Below are 24139 nucleotides of genomic sequence, written 5' to 3'. Positions count from 1 at the left end.
AGGCACGGCAGTGTGCCCAGGCACGGCAGTGTGCCCAGGCACGGCAGTGTGCCCAGGCACGGCAGTGTGCCCAGGCACGGCAGTGTGCCCAGGCACGGCAGTGTGCCCAGGCACGGCAGTGTGCCCAGGCACGGCAGTGTGCCCAGGCACGGCAGTGTGCCCAGGCACGGCAGTGTGCCCAGGCACGGCAGTGTGCCCAGGCACGGCAGTGTGCCCAGGCACGGCAGTGTGCCCAGGCACGGCAGTGAGCCCAGGCACGGCAGTGAGCCCAGGCACGGCAGTGAGCCCAGGCACGGCAGTGTGCCCAGGCACGGCAGTGTGCCCAGGCACGGCAGTGTGCCCAGGCACGGCAGTGTGCCCAGGCACGGCAGTGTGCCCAGGCACGGCAGTGTGCCCAGGCACGGCAGTGTGCCCAGGCACGGCAGTGTGCCCAGGCACGGCAGTGTGCCCAGGCACGGCAGTGTGCCCAGGCACGGCAGTGTGCCCAGGCACGGCAGTGTGCCCAGGCACGGCAGTGTGCCCAGGCACGGCAGTGTGCCCAGGCACGGCAGTGTGCCCAGGCACGGCAGTGTGCCCAGGCACGGCAGTGTGCCCAGGCACGGCAGTGTGCCCAGGCACGGCAGTGTGCCCAGGCACGGCAGTGTGCCCAGGCACGGCAGTGTGCCCAGGCACGGCAGTGTGCCCAGGCACGGCAGTGTGCCCAGGCACGGCAGTGTGCCCAGGCACGGCAGTGTGCCCAGGCACGGCAGTGTGCCCAGGCACGGCAGTGTGCCCAGGCACGGCAGTGTGCCCAGGTACGCAGTGTGCCCAGGCACGGCAGTGTGCCCAGGTACGCAGTGAGCCCAGGCACGGCAGTGTGCCCAGGTACGCAGTGAGCCCAAGCCGCCAAACGAAATGCAAGGCTCCTGTGTTAACGCGCCGTTTACAAACTGCTCCACCAAGTCTTGAGTCTCTGTGCTTGCCTATACAATTTTCGTTCATAGTTTCGTCTTACATGTAGCTATATTTTTAGGACGTTGAAAGATGTTAAATCGGGTGTTTTCACATGCGATTTTACGAACTGAAAAGCCTAAACATAGTCATTTTAAGAGGTACAGGGAGGGAGACTATCTGCGACATTCCAGCCATGAATGATGGGGTCGCCAGGGGAACGGACGGCCTTGCGCCGGGAGGAATGTCTTCCCGGGAGACGAGAAAGCGGGCCGCAGAGTGGTTATAGAGGGGGGTTGGGGGGAGAAGGGGCCGCGGCTGGGCTGTTAGCTCGCGGACACTCACTTCCGCCCGGACACGCACTTAGCACTGCTGTAGTAGTCAGCCGCCTCACACGCAACAACTTGTCAACCAACAAGACTCTTTAACGGAGAATTCACCTCGAATAAACTACACTGTCAGTTTTTTTTTTTTTGTAAAAATACATATACGAAAATTTAATAATTTCTCCAATTTATTTTTAGCTTTATTTTGAAGAAGGAAATAAAACTAGTACAGTTGGTGTAATTTTAAACATTTTTCTTCTAGAAAACCAAATTGTATAACAGGCTTCAGTAAAAAATACACCTAATTCATTCATTACAATAAATCTGTCCAAACAATGCTTTTTTGACGTGATAACGTCTAATAAATCGATGAACGCCGGCTGCACGCACGAAAAAGTGTCCCGTAACGCACATTGCCCCGTTACGCTGTGTCCCGTCACGCTCATTGTACGCTTGCGCCGCATCTCTCTCTTTTCCACTCGATTGGAACAACCATCGATTTGACTTTTTCGAGGCACATTAAACTTGAAACACTCCCATTCGTTTCCTTCTTTTCCTATAATCGTCCTATCCTTAACAGAATAACACAGATTGGAAGAAGTTAAATAGCAAACATGTATAATAGTGATAGTTAAAAAAAATCTCTTCTTTAAAGTAATAAACATATTTGAATTAATAAGTGCAAAGAAAAGTAAATTTATCAATTTAATTTTAGATTTTATTTCACTCCTTTGTATCCACACAACATAGAGATAATTCAATAAAAATGATTTAATTTTATTCATAAAAGTATGCAATCATTTCATCAATGTTTTGTAATGAAGTTGTCACGTTAAACTATCGTCCGTAAAACGACTTTACAGACAACCAATTTTTTTGTAAGGTTTCGCGTCCAGAACCCCTACAGCTCTAACAGTCATTAACAACTGAGAATGTTCGGCGACAGTGGACGTGTTGGGCCGGGTTTATAAACCACCGACAACTTCCAAGTCGTCTCAGCGCACCACGGAACCAATGCCAAGACAATCACAATCGCTTATAAGGCGAGCAAGTCGTAAGACGTTAACAAACCCACAACTTAAAAAACTGGAAAAAGACAGAATATAAACCTTCTACCCCGGGCTTCTTTTGATGATTCATATTAAGATACAGTCAATCATTTGATATAAAGGTGTTATTTTCTTTCACTGCGTGTAAAACGTAGTGTTTATAAGTATATTAAACATAACATCGTAGGCTTCCATGCACGAAAGTCTTGCGTTTTCGGAACGCTTTTCTTCCAATACAGCAGTCGGAAAATAAAAAAAAAGGACAGTTTGATGTTGAACAATACTTGCGTAGTGTACAAACTGGTAATGTGAAAAAAAAAAATTGGTTGTCTATAAAGTCGTTTAACGGACGATAGTTTAACGTGACAACGTCATAACAAAACATTGATGAAATGACTGCATACTTTTATGAATAAAATTGAATCATTTTTATTGAATTATCACTATTTCGTATGGATACAAAGAAGGAGTGAAATGAAATCTATAATTTAATTGATAAATTTACTTTTATTTGCACTCATTAATTCAAAAGGTTTATTAATTTAACGAAGAGATTATTTTAACTATAACTTTTATATGTTTGCTATTTAACCTCTTCCAATCTGTGTTATTCTGTTAAGGATAGGACGATGATAGGAAAAGTAGGAAACGAATGGGAGTGTTTCAAGTTTAATGTGCCTCGAAAAAAGTCAAATCGATGGTTGTTCCAATCGCGTGGGAGAGAGATAGATGCGGCGCAAGCGTACAATGAGCGTAACGGGACACAGCGTAACGGGACAATGTGCGTTACGGGACACTTTTTCGTGCGTGCAGCCGGCGTTCATCGATTTATTAGACGTTGTCACGTTAATGAAGGTTGCCGGACGTTTTGGGTGTCGCGAACCTTGCGTCGTTGGCCCGAGGCGAGTGTGGCTGGCGCGCGAGAGGCCTGACTCCAGAGGACTGTCAGCGCGGAGGTGGCAGGGCAGGGCGGGGCCCGAGGCAACAACTTTCCCCCGAGCGCCGGCGAGCCAGTTGACACAGGCGACGACGGGGCGCGCTCGGGAGTGTCAACAGAGGCGGGACCGCGACGACGACGACGAAGGTCCCACACTCCGCCGCCTCTTACCCTGGCTCGGCCACTCTGCTGCTCCTGGACTGCCGGCCATTTCAACGACAGGGGGGACGCACCGCAACGCCGAAAACCATAACGCCAGATGCCAAATTGACTACAACGCCGACGGCAAGAAAACTGCTGTGTACCACAACGCCAAAAAACATTTTAACACCGAAAAATGTCATTGCAGGACTGCCACATAGGTTAGGTAAGGGTTAGATTAGGGTAGGTTAGGCTAGCCTAGGTTAGGTTAGACTGTGGTACATTTTTCGGCGTTACTGTATTTCGGCGTTGTGGTACAAATCAGTTTTATAGCTGTCAGCGTTGCGGTCAATTTGGCATTCGGCGTTTTGGTATTCGGCGTTCTGGTAACGACCCTTTCAACAGCACCTCAGTCCACCCGGCCGGATTCGCGGCCCTTCTGTGCGTTCCAGACAAGGTCCAGTATGCTCTCTGGCTGCCTCTTGGTATCTTCCTCTTCGGCTGGGACCACGCGGAGTCAGCACAGCCGAAAACTACGTCTTGATGTAAGCTTTTGGACATACGCCATTGCTAAGCACATGCATGTCTGTAGAAGAAAACTACAAGAAACACAAAATACAAAAACACAAATTAAGCAAAACATTGCTGTTGTCAACAGGATATGAACACCACATAATATTCCATAACAGGAATATGGTCAACAAAGAAAAACAAAGAAAAATGGACTAACAGAACGAAAAAAAAAACCCTCAAATGATGACAGCACAAAAATATTGAACCCAAAAAAATTCAGCACAACAGTTGAAACGAGACAAAAATACAGCAAAACGAAAAGACGAAACAAACACAATAGTTAAATTGTGTTTTGTGTTTTTTTGTAGTTTTCTTCTATAGAAATACATGTGCTTAGCAATGGCGTATGTCCAAAAGCTTACATCAAGTCATGCACTCTCATTGCACAAATCTTTCAACGAAAACTACGTGTTTACCACTGGCTAGGTCGTGTCACAATAACAACAGTCTTAATACCTCACGGAAATAGAAACAAACGTGCATATGTATGAAGCGCAGCCTGGCAGTGGCTGTCACAAGGGAAAGGGGAATAGGAGGGACATCACCAGCCCCTCTCCCCTCCTCAAGCTAGAAAAAAATTTCAAAGCAGTCATGACAAGTCATGAGGACTGCCGACAGAAGTGAAAACCTTTTTCGAAATTTTTACGCAAAATTATTATCACACAACAAATTTGTTATATCACGTTAGTAAAATAACTCCTAGATTACTATAAAATAAGCATTGCATAGTAATTGTAGGTATTAAAAAAATTAAATTATGATCTTTATTTTTAGGTTATATTGCTACAAAGACTCCCGTTTTCTTCGTTATTCAAACTATATATCTATATGAGAATATTAATCTATTTTATACTCACTTTTTACTGCACAGTAATCGTATACTTAAGATTTAAAAGCGCAATAAATTATACAAATAGGAACAGATATAGTGTTATCTTTAACACGTCACGTGACCATGTCGATGACGACTTACATGAATTTACTCCCTATCAAAACCTTCCCATAGAAGTTTTCACTTCAAAAATGCGAAATGTGTAGTTCCTGGAAATCCAAACTACACAAGGAAGCCGTGTATGCTGGGAAATGCAAAGTTAACTCTCCAAACCCCTGTTGACACGAGTTTCTTGAATACCCAAATTATAATTTTGAAGTTATACTAACCAACGCGTTCTGACTTGATGTAAGCTTTTGGACATACGCCATTGCTAAGAACTTTTTCTGTAGAAGAAAAATAAAAAATACCCAAAAGACAAAACACCAATTAAGCAAAAAATTGCTGTTGTCAACAGGATATAAACACCACATAATATGGTCAACAAACCAAGAACAAGCAACAACAATTTTTCTGCTTAATTTGTGTTTTTGTCTTTTGGGTATTTTTTTAGTTTTCTTCTACAGAAAAAGTGTTTTAACAATGGCGTATGTCAAAAAGCTTACATCAAGTATTGCACTTCCATTGCACAAATCTTTCAAACTTAATATCAACGCGTTCTGAACTATAAAGTTTCCCTTTGGCTGTGTGAAATTTGGTTAGCGCCATCCGCTACAGATGGCAGCAGCGCGGTTGCACATTTCCGTTCCATGTGACTTCCCGTTCCAGTCACGGAAATTACTCTCACCAAAATAGGTACTGGATATAGCGGGGAGTTAAGTTACTAGCAGCGGAGAAACTCGCCACAGCCCCAAAGGGCTTATAGTCTGACCGCCTAACAGGAAACTGTGTGTCACTGTCGAATAAGAACCACGCGTGCTTGCGAAGGCGGAAGCAAGCCCTCGCATGACAGAACAGTGACAGCGGTGACACATTTATGCACGTCCGTTACGGCTCGGCGCATCTGCCTTCTTATTTGGAGTCATTCGGGTCCGGCGACCGCGCCTAAGCTCAGTCCAAATGTGAACTAGCGGAAACAAGTCTTCAAAAACAGAGAAATCAAGACTGCGAACAAGACAAAAATGGTAAATGGGTAGCGGTGATTTCCTCCTATTAATGTGGGATACGAACTGATTTCGCAGTCATTTCATAACTAGAGTTCACGATTACAGGTGTGGAGTTCACTGACATACGAGTTATGTTGTTACCCATTCACCACGGCGTCAATAATCCAGACATAAATGTTCAATCACACAGTCCTTGCTCCCAGACCAGCTACCATCATCACGTACAGGGTCGCTGCCTACGTAAACAAAGTATCCCTAGACTGGTTCAACATCAGACAAGTCGCCCCTGATTGGCAAAACAGCCCAGCCAACCAGAAGAAAGGAAGGCTCTGATTGGCCCACAGCAGCAGCCAATCAGGAAGCACCTTCCCCTCAGCCGACAGTATATGAAGGTCAGGACAACTGGTAAGAACCTCAGCAGGTAACTGCTCCCTGATGGTGGCGACTGCAATGTCGACCGAAACGTCGGTGAATTATTTACCGAGGACGCGGCTACAACCCAGAAGCAAAGCTACTTCAGACAATGGCCGTGAAAGCCTGCGAACATTATTAGACTTGTTCAAGCTTGTTTGCACGCACTCTGTAACGTGCAGCCAATCCTGTTAGTGAATATACCACGCAAAAAAAATCACTTTTTAAATAAAAAAAATGCCTTTTTACACCAAGGAAATAAGTTACAGGTGAAAAAGAATGCCATTGGTATTTTTTTCAGGATTCTAGTGAAAGTAGTTAACGAGTTACCATACGAAATTTGTACAGATAAGCCTACTTCGTTTAACTGGTTATTTATACGCTCAAACACTTTTCTCTCTCCCTTTGTTCTAAATTAGTAAGAAAATTCACGTTGATTTTTTGTACATATGTGTTTGTATTGTACCAGTTTTCGGTTTCTTCTTCATATTTCACTGTATTTGTTTATTGTCTTTGGGATCCTAAAAATACTTAATTAGTATTTACTTACATACGCGCACACAATTCAAACACAAGTGGCTTATGTTAAAATCATCGCAAATACACATTAAAGAATTTCTTTCTTAGCAGTTTCATTCTTTCATTACAAGTTATGTAAGCACATCCATCACTAGGTCACTGAAAGCGCGTGGTCGTAAACAATACATAACTGTCTCAGCGGTCGGCTTAGAGGCGAAGCATAGGATTATGAGAGATTATCAGACTTACGATTGCCAAAAGTCCACGTGTTTTCACGATCGATGTATTAACGCAAAAGTAGAATTTTTTCCTATCAGTTGTCCTAGTGCGCCAAATTAAAAAGTTTTTTTTTATCAAAGAGCTGCAAACCATTCTGCTGTTAATATTACAATGACGTTCCGAAAGTTTGTAAAAAAAATTTTTTCTTCAGGGAAGCTGTGTCAGAAAGTGAGAACACACATTGCCATAACAAAGTATGATCTTTACTGAATCCACAACGGGACGAGCGAGAGAAGAGTAACGGCGCATGCGCAGATCCTGCAGGACAGAGATGTGCAGTAGACGGTGACAAGCCGGTGTGGATAAAGACGCGCGCTGGAAACACGGCCGCAGACAGAAGTGGGCGCCGGCGGTCGCTACGAACGGGCGCATACGGCCAGTGTTTCAGAGGACGAGGCACAACAGATTGCAGAGAACTTTTCTGAAATCACTGGCCAATGATTTTTACCACGAGGGTTTCCTGAAATTGATTTCACGGAACGACAAATGTATCAATGTCTGTGGTGACTACATAGAAAAATAACTAACGATTGTATTTTGTTATGAAATAGAAATATTTTTTTTCTGTTTGTAATAAAGTTTCCACGTGAGGGGGAAAAATGGATGAAACGTACAACAAAGACGACACACAGTTTGTCCGGAAAAAACAAACAAACAGGAACGGTTACGTTTAATGTCAGTCCTGGTAACATTAATATGTTTTCCAAAGTTGTAAATATTGCGGGTATGTAAATAAATGTGTAGTAGCGTAACTGTTCTAAACGATGTGGACAAGAAATTAAAAGAACTGACAACCACATTTCTGCAAGTACGCGAGAACAGGGAAAGTGAAAGAAACGTTTGATAGCTAAACATTGGTTACAAGGCTACCACCATCAGTCCAGTAGATTAGCCACAGGTTGCCCAAGTAAGTCAGTAGGTCAGTGATGTATGTTCTGTAGGTTGTGTGGTGGCAGCTACTGCAACACCAATACGTGATGACTTCTGGATAGATAGCACAGCCGCTAGGTTATTTATAGTTTAAGATAAATCGTTCATGACACTGTACGACATGCAGCGATAAGGATTGGGTCTAATAAATCGATGAACGCCGGTTGCACGCACGCACGCACGCACGCACATTGTCCCGTTTCGTCGTGTCCCGTTACGCTCATTGTACGCTTGCGCCGCATCTATCTCTTTTCCACTCGATTGGAACAACCATCGATTTGACTTTTTCGAGGCACATTAAACTTGAAACACTCCCATTCGTTTCCTACTTTTCCTATCATCGTCCTATCCTTAACAGAATAACACAGATTGGAAGAAGTTAGATAGCAAACATGTATAAAAGTTATAGTTAAAATAATCTCTTCGTTAAAGTAATAAACACATTTAAATTAATGAGTGCAAATAAAAGTAAATTTATCAATTAAATTGTAGATTTCATTTCACTAGTTCTTTGTATCCTTACAGAATAGTGATAATTCAATAAAAATGATTCAATTTTATTCATAAAAGTATGCAATCATTTCATCAATGTTTTGTTATGACGTTGTCACGTTAAACTATCGTCCGTAAAACGACTTTACAGACAACCAATTCTTTTTGTTCATTGTAAATAAATATGGCGGTGTTGATAAAAGGATATTAATGGTCTTTTATGTTAGTTTAGATACATTATAAATAATACTTTAAAACATTGTGGACGGTTGATTTGGTTAGGATAGCTACATTGAAGATACGGAGAAAAAAAAGCATGAACGTCGGGGAACTTCGGGTTTTGGCTCTCTCGTCTGTGAAAAGAAGGCTGCCCGCTGACGTAGTGCCGAGAGGCGGCAACAATACACCGCCCCATCCATGAAGCACACCCGGACAACCAACACACAATCCCGGGACGACGCGTGGAAGCAGGGGCCAGAAGAAGGACTTACCATTCGTTCTCGGTCTTCGTGAATACAGGAAGTGTGGTCGTCCGCTCTCTGAAACGAAAGGAAACCAAACATTACGGGTGTTCCATGAAGTAAGCTGTTTTAAGTCGGAATTGCACTTTTAATGTTAAACTAGATATGTACCATCGGAACTCGTTATGGAATTTCATGTTTTAATGCACAAAAATACATCTGCCACCATATCTCCCCAGGATCACAACTACTCAGCCCAAAAAAAAAAAACCTAACGCCAAAGGCCACTGTCTTTCAAAACAAACAACTGAATAACAACACTGTGCGACTCAACAACGTGTCAGCAATGGCTTGGTTAGAAACACCACCACCACAGTCGCACAGGTAAAAAACAATGTATTCATCATATTAAAGTTATTACAAAACAAACAACTATTTAAAAAAAAGGCTTATTTCTATTTGTATACACATTCTTTTGGTGATTCTGAAGGTTAGTAGCTACTAGCTTGTAAGACTTATGTACTACATATTATTAAACTGTCGAGAGTGCAACCACACATAAGTTGGGTTTCAGAGCGATGTTTGCACTCGAACCTCACAAATCCATCGGCTTCAGTCCTCAACAAGAACCGTTTCAGATCCGAGTTAAAGTTGTTCGCGACTCAACCTTTCGGATGCTATTAATTCGGTTTTGGCCAAGAGTAACTTAGGAGGCTCTGAAAGAACCATGACAAAATTGCTGAAACCACAAAACCGTGATCATGTACAAGAGTGTAAACTTTTAACTTGATGCTAAAACAAACTGCGACAGAAATGCCATCGCGTGGTTCTCTCTATCGCCATGTGCAATAGAGTCGGGACTCGTGTTGCTGCGGGAGCTACTACTGTACACAGTGCTGGGGGCAGTAAGGTCGACGACGGCAGGCACAGCAGGTGCCTCGTCGCCTCTACAAGCCTGGTGTAAGTTCTTCCCGCCACAAGGTAGCTTCTACACAACTATGTGCTCATCTCATCTAGTAATATTTATTTTTTTTTGCAGGGGGGGGGGGGTTGGGGGGGGGGGCAGGCTTAACTTCTCGAGTGCAATTGGATGGTGTTATGCACAAATGAGTTAACCAACAAAATGAAAAAAAAAAGTTATTGAAATAATTGTGTAGGTAAAATGACACTTTTAATTGAGCTAAATTTTTTTTAACCGACATTCCTTGCTACTATGCCATCTTGCAACCAAACATTCAACGCACTGCCACAATACCGGTTATTGTGTGCAACTCTGAGCTCAATTTACTCAGTTGAAAATGTTTGCGAGTAGAACCATTTTTGCATAACACCGTCCGATTAGATCATTAGAAGACGATAACAACGACACAAATCAAGGACATCGAGCAAGGACTTGGCTAAGGTATATAGGTATATAGTAATGGATAGAGGCGTGCATTTTTTTTTTTTGCGAAATAATCTGATCGTTCATTAGACTACAATAAGGTATGGCCGCGCTTGCGATTGTTGCCTTGTACCTGACGGCCGTCTTTAGATGAGCCATTGATCGCCCTGTTTGGCCGAGCCACTCACCGACGCGTTTACTCCCGCACTGGATGACTTACGATTTGCGGGCTGACAGTGGACATGCGCCTGAAATAAACACAGTCAACAACGAATTGATATATTTTTCGCGAAAAAATGCACGGCCCTAGTGAAGGGCTAATCCCGGTATTTGCCTGCAGTGATCTTCGACAAATCGCGCGGGAAACATAAATAATTTAGACCAAGCCGAGATCCAAACCTACGTTCAGTCTCTTACCGCGCTGCGCTGTCTCGCTCGGTTTTCCTCGTACTGACCAGTAAAAAATAGCGCTCTTCACGTGTCCCACTGGTAGCCAAGATGTGCATCATCTTCCTTGTCTCGGTGAAAGTATTCTGAAGGTGGAGAGTGGGAGAGAACGAATGTTGTCACGCGCAGGCAGTAGCGAGCGCGTGCGGTGCGCGGTGTGCGGCGCAAGGCGCTGCGCGCAGGCAGTAGAGAGCCAGTGCGGTGTGAAGCGCAAGGCGCCGCGCGCAGGCAGTAGGCACGGCCACGCAGCTGTCTAGCAGCTGTCTGTAGCACGAGCCTGACACGCGCTAGACGCCTGCACCTCGCGATACCGCCTCAGCCTCAACTAGGACCACCCGCCAACTATTCACAGCTAGAGCCGGCGCTCTGCTGCTCCGGCTGATAATAATAGTTGTACATTTTGAACGTTTGAATTCAACTCGCAGGAGAAGGTAGGGCTGTTTTTTTTTTATAGTCAGCCAAGGTTGTGTCCAGCTTTTAATAGGTATCACACTGGCTCTAGTTAAAGAAATTAAAAGAACATAATCTTGCTATTGGTAGAGCCACAATTATTATTATTCCGCGGATTCATTTCCAGCCGTGCTAGACAACTTTCCACTCGTTTTCTTTGCACCCTCAGTTGCCCTTTGCGCGTTACAGTTTCTCCACGCAGTTTGACGTCATCGCCTCATGCTGTACATGATGGCCAGGTACGAGACAGCGGGGAAGGGAGGAGGGGGGGGGGGGGAGCGACACGTGGTAAGGGGGTCACAAGGACGTGAGGATAGTCTCGGAGGGCGCGTGCGCCAATCACCGGGCGGACACTTCCGGTGGACCTCCCTTCCTCCCCGTGTCCCCTGGCCTGTCACTACTTCACATGCCGACTAACGACCTTCCGCGTCGTACACGGTCTAGTTACTCCCGAATCCCATTCATTCGCTTTCCAGCCGCGCTTTGCGACCACGAGCAGCAACACTGCAACCGCGACAACAGCCTCTCTTCCCCCCCCCCCCCCCCCCCCCCGCGTTACCACGCCGTGTTTTGACGTGACGTCTAATGAATCGATGAACGCGGGCTGTACGCACGAAAAAGTGTCCCGTTACGCTGTGTCCCGTTACGCTCATTGTACGCTTGCGCCGCACCGACAAAAGTGAAAACTTAAAACTTTGTTTATAAATGTGTTTCTACGTCAAATGTACGTAAGAAAATGAATCTGATTACCAGTATATTTTAAAGTATTTATTCTTTTATTATTAAAAAAGTAGCATCTGTCGGCGAGTGCAGTAATAGGTTCTGTTACAATTGACTAAAAAATTATGGTGATTCATATAATTGATGATAGATATTTGATTACAGTTAATTTATATGAAAACTTGTTCATCATTATATTTAATCTTTATAGCTAAACGCCAGTTTTTAAAATTAATCAAAAGTAATCTACACGTGAACAGTTTCGTCGACTGTTTGTAAAGTGAAGTGAAAAGTTAATGTGGTTTTCATTTCTTATTACAACAACAATTTCGGCAATAAAGGTTAATTATTCTTGCAATTTAAAAATCTGATTTCTAGTATAATTTCAAGTATTTATTCTTTTAATATTAAAATAAAAATGATTCAATTTTATTCATAAAAGTATGCAATCATTTCATCAATGTTTTGTTATGACGTCACGTTAAACTATCGTCCGTAAACCGACTTTACAGACAACCAATGTTTATATTTTTTTTTTATTTTACGATGTTCCGGAGAGCATAGCTCTGTTTTGGAACTATACACGTCACTTTGGCATATCATGAGACATCATTTTTCAGAACACAATGTATACATATATAATAAGTTTCACAGGTAACAGCATTACAGCTGTACATTTAACGCTTAAAATATTCATCATACATTTAACAATATGATCTGTCACAAATAAAATAGTGAATTTAACACTATTTATTATTCACTATACAGTTGAAGTCAACACTGCCAACGCCTCTCTAAGTCCGCACCCTTTCAGGGTAGTTTAGGAGCCAGCTAACAGATCTGCATTAATCCGGAGCCCATCATCTGGACCCAGCAGGCTTGGGAAACAGGTCCCCCCCCCCCCCCCCCCGCCCTGTCCGACACTTGCGGACCGCCTACTGCCTACGGAAGCCAACGGACAGTGTTTTACAGGAAGTCGGCCTCGGGAAGCCTTTTCACAGACGAGAGAGCCAAACGCCCGATCGTGCATCTTCGGGGTTTTTAATTTTTTGTTCATTGTAAATAAATATGGCGATGTTAATAAAAGGATACTAATGGTCAATTAGGTTAGGTTAGCTACATTATAAATACTGTGGAACGGGGAGGATAACTGTAACAAAAACACCAAAAGGAAAACATTTAATAATAAAAATTTGTACAATTATTGCATGCATATAGACCTATACACCACCTAGTGCCGGTTATCCTAAGCGCAAAACCCTTGTGTATCCTACAGACTTACGCCCCTGATGTCACAAAGTGTCAAACAGTCCGAGTTTGACGAAAAAAACGGCGAAGCTTCTTTCTGCGGCAATGTCGGCGAACCTTGTCGTCGCTAATCGGTCCGCACTGCGGCTCTCTCCGGCCTGGATTCCCGGACATCGCGACGGACAAGTGTCCGGCTCCCGTCCGGACACGGGCCACGGACCTTATCCAGCCTCGAGTGAAACTCCCCCGGCCAGGGTGGCGAGAGTTTGCACGGCCAAGATAAAAAAAAAAAAGTGAAACGCCTTTAATTATTCCTCGCTGCGCACACACCACACGCGCGCAGCCTTAATCATTCACACATTCGCATGTTAATGGGCGTTGAGTGTGTGCTTGCAACCACAAGTATCTGTGTTTGTGCATATACTGGGGAGCAAATCAAACAATTAATTTTAGTTCGTTTTTGTCATTAAAGATTTAAAATATGTTACTATTTTTGTCATAATTGAGAAAACCTGTTCAAATAAAAAATCAAGATGGTTTTGAAAATTATAATAAATAATTTGTTTTGGTCGTAAATATTAAAAATATATTTGTATTAAATTTTTTTTCGAGAAAGTTTTGTAAAATTATATAATTTTTGTTAATTACGTATTAGATGTATGTCGTATGGTTGAAATCATATTTATAAATTATTTTTTACATTTAAGGAGGTGCAGAAGACAAAATCTGAGAAATGCCATCTTGGAATAAAGAGGTGTTAGGTCAAATATATTAGAAGCATTTTGTAAATAATTTTTTTAACTTGTTTCTCCCTAGTAGTTACATCATTTAACGAAATACCTGAAGTTTACTGTGATTGGCTGATACAAATTTATTTCACTGTGAAATCACTCAAAATGAATCACTACAAATGTAAAAAATATTGTAAACGATCACTCTGAGGCGCAAATCCGCTAACTGCTTGGTCCAAAAATGAACTTAAAAAAAAATTCAGATTATTCCGACCTTACGGCCGGCATTCTGGTATTCCCCTCCCACATATGCGCCCTAATAGCGTAGGGTGGGAGTAGCATTCCAGTTCGATTTATATCCATTTCAGAGATTATTTAAAACAGAACTGTGAGGGCTCGCTCCCTCTTGTTTGATCGGTAGGGTGTTAGTGCTTCGGCAATGACCAGCGGCTGGGGCCACCAACCCAGCATAGTCACCGCCTCAGCCCCGTACCCGTAAAAAAAAAAACAATATGAATGCAAGATGGCGTCTCACTGTGTTGGCTGCGTTGTATAACTATAACCACACGTGGGGCCGCGCCGCGCGAACTTTCCCGTCGACCGGCGAACCGCACCCGTCACGTAACTGGCGCCCCGCGTTACGTCGCGTTACGTCACGACGCGCGGCCGCGCTACGAATAACAGACTCTCATCGCCGTCCGCCACGTCTCGCACTCGACCCGCCGGTCCGACCACAGCTCAGCCTCCTCGCGCCTCGCGACGGGAGCAGACGTCTGGGACCGTCGTCGTTCTGTTGTCCAGAATATCTCTTCGTCTGCGCTGTCGTCGTCAGTACATCTGTATCGTTACGTCCTTGCTGGTCGTGCTCACGTCCTCGGTAAGTGTGTTTAGGGTAATCTTTTGAAAATATATTTCAGTCATATAAATTCTCGTAAAATCAAATTTATTTAATGCACGCGCAACTACAGATCTTAACCCTTTCAGCCTATTCGTTCACTGAAGTGGAAAATTTATATTTCAATGAGACATTGAGCTTATCAAAACCTTGAATGTGTCGGTTAACGAGGCTATGAAATAACATTTTATTTTAAGTAAATTATTTTAAAATGTTTATACATTACTGTTATAATTAAAGCGTAGGATTATTACCACATAAAAATGGTTAGGTTACAATAAAGAAACATCTAATTAGGAATATCTTATAACCTGACTAAGAGACTGTAAGGGTTAACTAACAAGACCAAGATAAAACACATCAAATTAGTTATAAATTAATGTAAAATATAATGATTCATTTTTGACGTGACGTCTAATAAATCGATGAACGCCGGCTGCACGCACGAAAAAGTGTCCCGTTACGCACATTGTTCCGTTACGTTGTCTCCCGTTACGCTCATTGTTCCGTTACGATGTGTCCCGTTACGCTCATTGTACGCTTGCGCCGCATCTATCTCTCTTCCACTCGATTGGCCTATGCGTCCGAGGAGAAGAAAGACAGCGGCAGCACACAACTTACATCTACACGTGAACTGTTTCGTCGACTGTTTATAAAGTGAAGTGAAAAGTTAATGTGGTTTTCATTGCTTATCACAACAACAATTTCGGCAATAAAGGTTAATTATTCTTGCATTTTAAAAATCTGATTACTATTATAATTTCAAGTATTTATTCTTTTATTATCAAAATAAAACTGATTCAATTTTATTCATAAAAGTATGCAATCATTTCATCAATGTTTTATGACGTTGTCACGTTAAACTATCGTCCGTAAACCGACTTTACAGACAACCAATTTTTTTCGATGTTAATTTGTTTGGATGAAAACCTTTCAGGAAGCTGTCCAGCAGGCTAGGTGACACGAGGGGTCTGACAGGTGGGGAACGTGGCGGACGCCTCTAATGACACAAGGCCACGAGGACCGGCTGCAAGGTCGGGGGAGGACAGTCGACGGCCAGCTGCAGCTGCAATTAGCGGCCTTAGCGCGGACGGCACGACCTCGCGCGCCGTAATGGCCCGGGGTCACGCAGTGCGCCCAACCTTCCCGACTCAACTGTCGCGAGCTGCCCTCGGCTTGCCTTCAGTCTGGTGCACAGTCGCCGAACAATGTTTAAAAAACGAAGACGCACCACAACGCCGAAATACCACAACGCCGAAATGCCAAATTGACCACAACGCCGACAGCTAGAAATCTGCTGTGTACCACAACGCCGAAATACACTAACGCCGAAAAAATTCATTGCAGGACTGCCAAAAACGTTAGGTTAAGACTAGGTTAGGTTAAGACTAGGTTAGGTTAAGACTAGGTTAGGTTAAGACTAGGTTAGGTTAAGACTAGGTTAGGTTAAGACTAGGTTAGGTTAAGACTAGGTTAGGTTAAGACTAGGTTAGGTTAAGACTAGGTTAGGTTAAGACAAGGTTAGGTTAGACAAGGTTAGGTTAGACAAGGTTAGGTTAGACTAGGTTAGACTAGGTTAGGTTAGACTAGGCTAGAATAGGCTAGGTTAGGTTAGGTTAGGTTAGGCTAGGATAGGCTAGGCTAAGTCAGGTTAGGTTATATTACGCTAGGTTCGGTTAGGTTAGGTTTGATTGTGGTATTTCGGCGTTAAGGTACATTTAATAAACACACACAAATTCATTCAGTTGTTATTTCGGCGTTGTGGTACAGAGCAGTTTTCTAGCTGTCGGCGTTGTGGTTAAATTTTTACATTCGGTGTTATGGTATTTCGGCGTTATGGTATATCGGCGTTATGGTAACGACCCGTTTAAAACTTTGATTTAATGCAGTTGTTTGGACATACGACATATCAGTTTGTCATGGAAAAATTCAGAAAATAAATTAATAAATAAATACAAAGGTTAAATATTCAACAGAAAACAAGACTGAACCAGCCGATGTCGGACAAACAGAACCAACGATGGAACTAAACAAGTATCATGGAGAACACGACGATGACCGCACGGACATGCTATGCAGCTAAAGTGTGAGCGTCGTGAAATTAGCTGAAATACGTACTTGTTCTATTTTATTGTTCTATTTTAATTTATAATATTCATTATTTCATTTACTTTTTTTTATTTTGATTTGATACAATATGATTTCACTAAAAATCAATTTCTACCCGTTCCTATTTTCATTACTACATTACGAAGTTTCACTTCTTCCGCGCGGAGGGACTCCACGCACTATTTTTTTTTGTTCATTGTAAATAAATATGGCGGTGTTGATAAAAGGATACTAATGGTAAATTAGGTTAGGTTAGCTACATTATAAATACTTTAAAACATTGTGGGCGGTTGATTTGGTTAGGATAGCTACATTAAAGATACTGTGAAATCATGTCAACTTCGGGTAACTTCGGGTTTTTGGCTCTCTCGTCTTGTGAAAAGAAGGCTTCCCGTGGGTGGATGACTGCGACCAGGCGCTCCGCGCACGGCGGCGACCTTGGGAGACAGGTGGCCGCGTGTTTGCACAACGGCGCCAAGGACGACCGCGGAGGCGCGACAACTGGGTCGGCCGCCAGCCGCCCACCTGACCGGACACCTCATCTGCTCGCTCAAGGCTCGCACGCCAGGTGGAGGAACAGGCCGCGGTTAAGGGGCCCGCCTCGTCAGGGGTGCATGTGTGTTAGTGAGGCGGGATGATAAGCGCGACGCGCGGGATGATAAGCGCGACGATTTCTAGCGCGGTATCGCCTCTAAGCTCAAGGCTCTGAACTGGCGCGCAGTCTTCTCGTCGTCAATTGATAACTGTGGAATTTGAGCGGTGACCGTAACATTATATGGCGGAGAAATGAAGATAAAGGTGTTATGCAAGCCCCTTAAGGGCCGCCGTAGGCCGCCTACCTAGGCACACATACGGTGTGCAGAGCTTCAGGAAAAACAACGCGATTTCAAAACTACTCAAGATATCCGAGTGGGGCCTATTTACGAATAGCATTTAAGAGTTCGCTGAGGCCCGAAAAGTACTTTTAATTTTGGATCATGTTTTTAAACTGTATTTCTATAAGAGTTAAAATGGCTGAAACGCATGTTTTCAGAGTAATTTTTAGGTGTAAAACAAGTGGTACAGATTCTTGGAACCACTTAAGGGACTTGCATTACACCTTTATCTTCATTTCCCCGTAATATAAAAATACGGTCACCGCTCAAATTTCACAGTTATCAATTGACGACAAGAAGACTGCGCGCCCAGTTCAGAGCCTTGAGCTTAGAGGCGATACCGCGCTAGAAATACCATCGATCGTCGCGCTTATCATCCCGCCTCACTAACACACATACACCCCTGACGAGGCGGGCCCCTTAAGATGTTTTCCGAAACCTTCGGCGTGAGCTTGGTGGTCACTATAGCAAGGTCACTTATTTTGTCTGGTTACGTGAAACTGGGTAACCGCTTATCTTGGTTTAAAGTTGGCTTGGGAAGGGGGGGGGGGGGTGAAAGTCCAGAGCGTCAACAGATGTATTCCGAGCTTACGGCCGGCGTTCTCGCGTTCCCCTCCCACATATGCGCCCTAATAGGGTAGGGTGGGAGTAACATTCCAGTTATCTTTGATTAAACATTCCTCAGCTTTTACTAAGACAGAACTGTGAGGGATCGCTCCTTGTTTGATCGGGAGGGTATTAGACCAGCGGCTGGGGCCACCAACCCAGCATAGTCGCCGCCTCAGCCCCTCTACCGCACTCAGCTGACCAGACAGTTGGCTGTGTCCTGAGCCCTGAGACTATCAGCGCTGCTGGCGCCTACCCCGATCTCCCAACAGCGTAAATCGTGTGTGTTTGTGCGTGGTGTGCGGTGCGTGTACGTGTGTGTCCTGATGAACCCGCGGAATAATCGCGGCTCGGAAGACACGACCCCGCGCCAGGGAAACGGGACGGAGTCACGCGAGTTTCACGACGTGATGTCGGTCGGGAAACGAACACGTCTATCCCCGGCGGGTTGCCTCGCGTGTTATCGCGCCGCGAGTGTCCGCGGTGAGAGTGGGCGCGGGAGATACTGACGACTCGACGACACTCTTAGTGAGGGGCCGCAGGATGGACCGACGAATTTTTTTTTTTGACGCGATAACGTCTTATAAACCGACGAACGTCGGCTGCACGCACGGAAAAGGCACGCCTCGTTGTCACGTTCCGCCTGAGCCGAGCGTGCAAGAACCGGCCAACCACCGCGCGAGACAAACTTCTGTAATATCAAACAGGTTAAGGCGGGCATTTTTAACTAATTGTTCGTGATTATTTTTGAACAAATTATTTAAAATAAATTTGCAAAAACTGTAAATAATATTAGAAAATTAAAAAAAGTATGCAATTTTTCATAAATGTATTCTTATGACGTGATCACGTAAAATTATCGTCCGCAAACCGACTTTACAGACAACCCCCATGTTTTATTGAACCTTGAATATGTACGGCATTTAGATAACACAGCGTTGAAAGTTAAGTTTAACTACTGTCATAATTTTACAATGTTGCAATTTAACAATGTTCCACAATTAAAAACGTTTTTGTTATATTGTGTGTTTCCATTGAACCTTGAACACTATTAGGTTTCTAAAAATACAGAAGGTGAAATAAAACGTAGCCTATACTTAAACGATAGGTTCCTTGCTGTTTGAAAATGGAGAGGGGAGAAGGGCACTAATCACAGGTATCAGAGCCACGGCCGAACAGTTCCAAAATTATCCGATCGCTCGTGAAAAAAAAACACCATATTTAAAGGATTTATATATTTTACGGTCGTGTAGTATAAACTAACCTGATCAAACTTTCATTTTAGTTACGATAACTTAACCTAACCCACCTTTACCGGAAAAAAAAAAAAAGATTATTTACTACGCTGATCGAACCGAACCTAACATTTTACTTCGGTAAACTTCGTAAGTGTTCGGGTTGTCGATGTGCTTGGATCCCTGTGAATTGTACGGTATCCCTCCCACTCTCCATATAGCTCATTTTATTTTCCTGCACAGAAAAGAAGGGTTGACACAAATAAACGTCTGTACACGGTGGAACAAATATAGACTTGATGTAACAAAAAATTTGGTTGGCCATACCAAATGTAGTGTGTAACAAAGCTTTTTTTTTCTTTTACCAAAATAAATAGTTGAGTTGATTTAACAATTTTTTTTCCGGTTAAAACCAAATCTTTCTAGCCACCAAATATTTGTTTTAATCAATCACATGTATTGGTCTGCCATATACAGACAAATATATTGTTGAGGCGAACAAACGTTCCCCTCAGTACATCTATTTGAAGGGGTTCCTTGTTATTTTTATCACCACCGCTCTTTACGTTTCGTCGCAACTTTTATCACCAAATATTTTCCAAGTTTTATCTAATAACGGCAGAAAGACACGCAAGATTAGATTATTATGATCACTTACGAAACATATCTAGTGACAAAATTTGTGACCAAACAAAAGTAAAACTATACCGGAAATATAGCTGTTTAACCAATAGTACTGATGCGAGCTGAGATACCAACATGGCGGGTGACACCTAGCATAGTTCGTCTGGGGTTTGCTGAACAGAACGGGGACGCACCACAACGCCGAAATACCACAACGCCGAACGTACAATAACGCCGAATACCATAACGCCGAATGCCAAATTGACTACAACGCCAACAGCTAGAAAACTTCTGTGTACCACAACGCCGAAATACATTAACGCCAAAAATGTCATTGCAGGACTGCCACAAAGGTTAGGTTAGGTAAGGTAAGGTTAGGTTAGGTTAGATTAGATTAGATTAGGCTAGGTTAGGCTAGCCTAGGTTAGTTGTGGTATTTCGGAGTAAGATACATTTCAGAAACACACAAAAATTCATTCAGTTGTTTTTTCATTTTGCTCCTGTGGCCCCCCCCCCCCCCCCCTCCCCGCAGCAACATTTTTCGGCGTTACTGTATTTCGGCGTTGTGGTACACAGCTGTTTACTAGCTGTCGGAGTTGCGGTCAATTTGGCATTCGGCGTTATGGTATTCGGCGTTGTGGTATTTCGGCGTTGTGGTATTTCGGCGTTGTGGTAACGACCCAACAGAACCAATTGGCCCAATTAACGCGGTCAACGCGGGTTGAGAAGAGAGTAGAATTTGGGAAGAGGGAGGGGGGTGTGAACGTGTCGAAAGGAGCGGAAGAAAGTCGAGGTCTTGGTCCAGCACGCTCACTTTCGGCCCGAGGGCACGACCGGAACAACACAACACCGTCCGGGGTAGACGCTTCCTCGTGGCCCCCGCCGGCGGACCGGCTATACCCGCCGGGGCCCGCGCACACCCCGTCCGCCGGCGCACTGCGCAACGTCCTCACGACCGAGCCGCCGACACGACGTGCCAACAGGGGCTGGGCTTTTTACTTTCTTTCAGTCTATTTCTTTCTCTCTCTTTCAGTCTCTTTCTCTCTCTCTCTTTCAGTCTCTTTCTCTCTCTTTCTTTCAGTCTCTTTCTCTTTTTTTTCAGTCCCTTTCCCTCTCTTTCTTTCAGTCTCTTTCTCTCTATTTCTCTCTTTCAGTCTCTTTCTCTCTATTTCTCTCTTTCTTTCAGTCTCTTTATCTCTCTTTCTTTCAGTCTCTTTCTCTCTCTATTTCTCTTTCTTTCAGTCACTCTCTCTCTTTCTTTCAGTCACTCTCTCTCTTTCTTTCAGTCTCTCTCTCTTTCTCTCTTTTTTCAGTCTCTTTTTCTCTCTTTCTCTCTCTATCTTTCTCTTTCTCTCTCTATCTTTCTCTTTCTCTCTTTCTCTCACTCTCTCTCACTCTCTTGCTCTCTTTCTCATTCTCTCTTTCTCATTCTCTCTTTCTCATTCTCTCTTTCTCATTCTCTCTTTCTCATTCTCTCTCTCTCTCTCTCATTCTATCTACTCTCTCTCTCATTCTATCTGCTCTCTTTCTCTCTCTTTCTCTCTCTCTTTTCTCTCTCTCTTTTTCCTCGGTAAAAAATTTGGATCTGCTATAATTATATTTGAAAATTTTAAATCTGTGACGAAAAGTTTACCTTACCTCAGTGGTGGTGTTTTATTATGTAGCATTGCACGCATGAGATTAATAAGACGTTAGTAAGATGTAAGTAAATATTTTTTTTGACACATCTCGAACTTTGCCGGATATGCACCAGACGAGCTTTTAAGAGAAACTTTCGTTCATCTGCAGCAGCGAACAACACATTTCTGTGGCTAATTTCCCAAACGATACTCCGAATTATGATTATAAACGTTTTTGTTCGTAATCATGTTCTGACCAATAGCCGACGAATGACCAAACATATCTCTAGCTGCCGGTTAGAAATGGCTTTCGTGCAAGAAAAAACTTAGCAAATAAAAATATGCGTACTCTCACAGTGTGAAAACTCCCAAGTAGAATAGTTTTTCAGCTCAAATACTGAATTAATTTTACTTTATTATGCATTTTTAAACTGGTCCCCAAAAAAATTATATAAACACAAATATATTCTACGAAGCCCATTGTTAATTAAACACTTACAGCTACGCAGACATCTTAAAAAATTCTTTAATTAACTGGGTTCTGTGTTATATTTCCAACCGATGCAACAGTAACGTGTTGTTACGAACGCAGAAAGGACCGCGACACGCGCCAGGCTCGGAGCTGGCTGGCGGCCCCGCACGGCCTCTGACGTCACGCACCGTCCGCTGACGTGAGACATGCCACGCGTGCCTGGCCGGATTACAAGGATCCTCGCTCACCCCCCCCTTCCACCCCTCCACCCTCCTCTACCCAGCTAATCGTCCTGCCTCAGCGCAGTTTTCGATCGCTGAGCGGCCTTGGGAATTCCGCGGGCCACCGCGCGGAGTGGCGTGAACAAGCGACGCTATTCTCGACTGTTGGGGCGTCGGGTCGGCTCGGGAGGACGGGACTCGCCACAGCTGCTCTAGTCGGTTCGAGAAGGGCACTTCAAGTACTTAAGCCGCGACGCCATCCTCCGCGGGATTTCCGAAGGGTAGTGCGACATCGGCGAAGAGGGCGCAAGAGCATGTCGTCCCGTCGGTTGAGGCCCCGGGGGGGGGGGGGGGGGGGGGGGAGGGGGGGACATTTAATCGCCGTCGAACTGCTCTCGAGTTGCACCGTGCGTGGACGGGCCCTGCTGTTCGCGACAAGCGAATTCTCCCTGGAGGAGTGGAACGAAGGAAAGCCAACGGCAAGCTCTGTGTGTGTCTATCGCCAGCATAATTCGTGCCGAGGTGGGTTTCAAATGACTGCTACTCGTCGCCTTCTTTCAACTGTTCTGTTGCCACAATTAGTCATGACCCGAGCTCCCTGATTGCACCACTATCGGCCACGCGGGAAATAGCGATCTCGTGACGCGCACAGCTGCGGAGGGGCGCTGTGTGCTCGCCTACACACATCGCACCAACATTAACACTTCAAGGCCAAATCCCCTGCCAGCAAGTCTGCTGTTTGCTCGGCTGCAATGTTCCAGGAGCGACTGCAATGTCACTACAACTTTCCCTCTTCCCTCCATCACCAAACCATTTATGAAAATTATTTTGAAAATTATGCTTCTTAAAAAAACAATCTACTATAATTTTGAAAGTGTCCATGCACATCTCTTTTACATAGAAAAAAATAAACAAATCTGTGAAAAATGTCCTTGAGAAATGTTAAATTTTTTTACTAATCTTTATAAATAATTATTAAGTGTATTTGCAACACGAGAACCCCGTGAATTTGATTGTTACCGAGGTTAGACACGTTAAAAAAATCTCTGGTTGAGTACTGTTAAGTACTGTAATTTTATTTTCCGGTGTCAGGAAAAGCCGTGTCGTAATTTCTCCCCGAACAAACAACGTGCAAGTAAACAAGAGAGCGGAATGCGCCGTCGGCAGGGAAGTCGCGCGGTAAACAGGCCGCTCGTAAACACGCCGCGTGGTTACCTGTCGGGGCAGCCACACACTCGTGTATCCTGGACGCACGAACGAGGTCACGCAAGCCGCCGTCAGGAGGATTGGGGGGGGGGGGGGGGGGGGACGATAACGCCGAGATAACGCGCAATAAACCCCGACGGGAGCACGCCAACGAGAAATGCTAAATATTTGCCCCCACTTGATTCCGACAAGATGAACGATGAGCCCAGAGAGTTTCCTCCCCCCCCCCCCCCCCCCAGCCGGCACAGCTCTTTTTGACGTCACAACGTCTAATAAATCGATGAACGCCACGAAAAAGTGTCCCGTAACGT

General features: G+C 44.2%; 1 protein-coding gene across 6 annotated transcripts in view; it reads right to left on the bottom strand.

The window, feature by feature from the left end:
* The window catches only part of LOC134532126 (serine/arginine repetitive matrix protein 2), a 279404-nt gene that overhangs the window by 101391 nt on the left and 153874 nt on the right, over nt 1-24139 (bottom strand). For all 6 annotated transcript variants that reach the window (XM_063368446.1, XM_063368447.1, XM_063368450.1 and 3 more), the window contains one exon: nt 9017-9064. In XM_063368446.1, the coding sequence (XP_063224516.1) occupies nt 9017-9064 (48 nt within the window). The remainder of the gene's footprint in view (nt 1-9016; nt 9065-24139) is intronic.

The sequence above is a fragment of the Bacillus rossius genome, chromosome 5 (assembly GCF_032445375.1).
Source record: "Bacillus rossius redtenbacheri isolate Brsri chromosome 5, Brsri_v3, whole genome shotgun sequence".
NCBI lineage: Eukaryota > Metazoa > Arthropoda > Insecta > Phasmatodea > Bacillidae > Bacillus > Bacillus rossius.
This window is presented reverse-complemented; position numbering and strand designations above follow the sequence as displayed.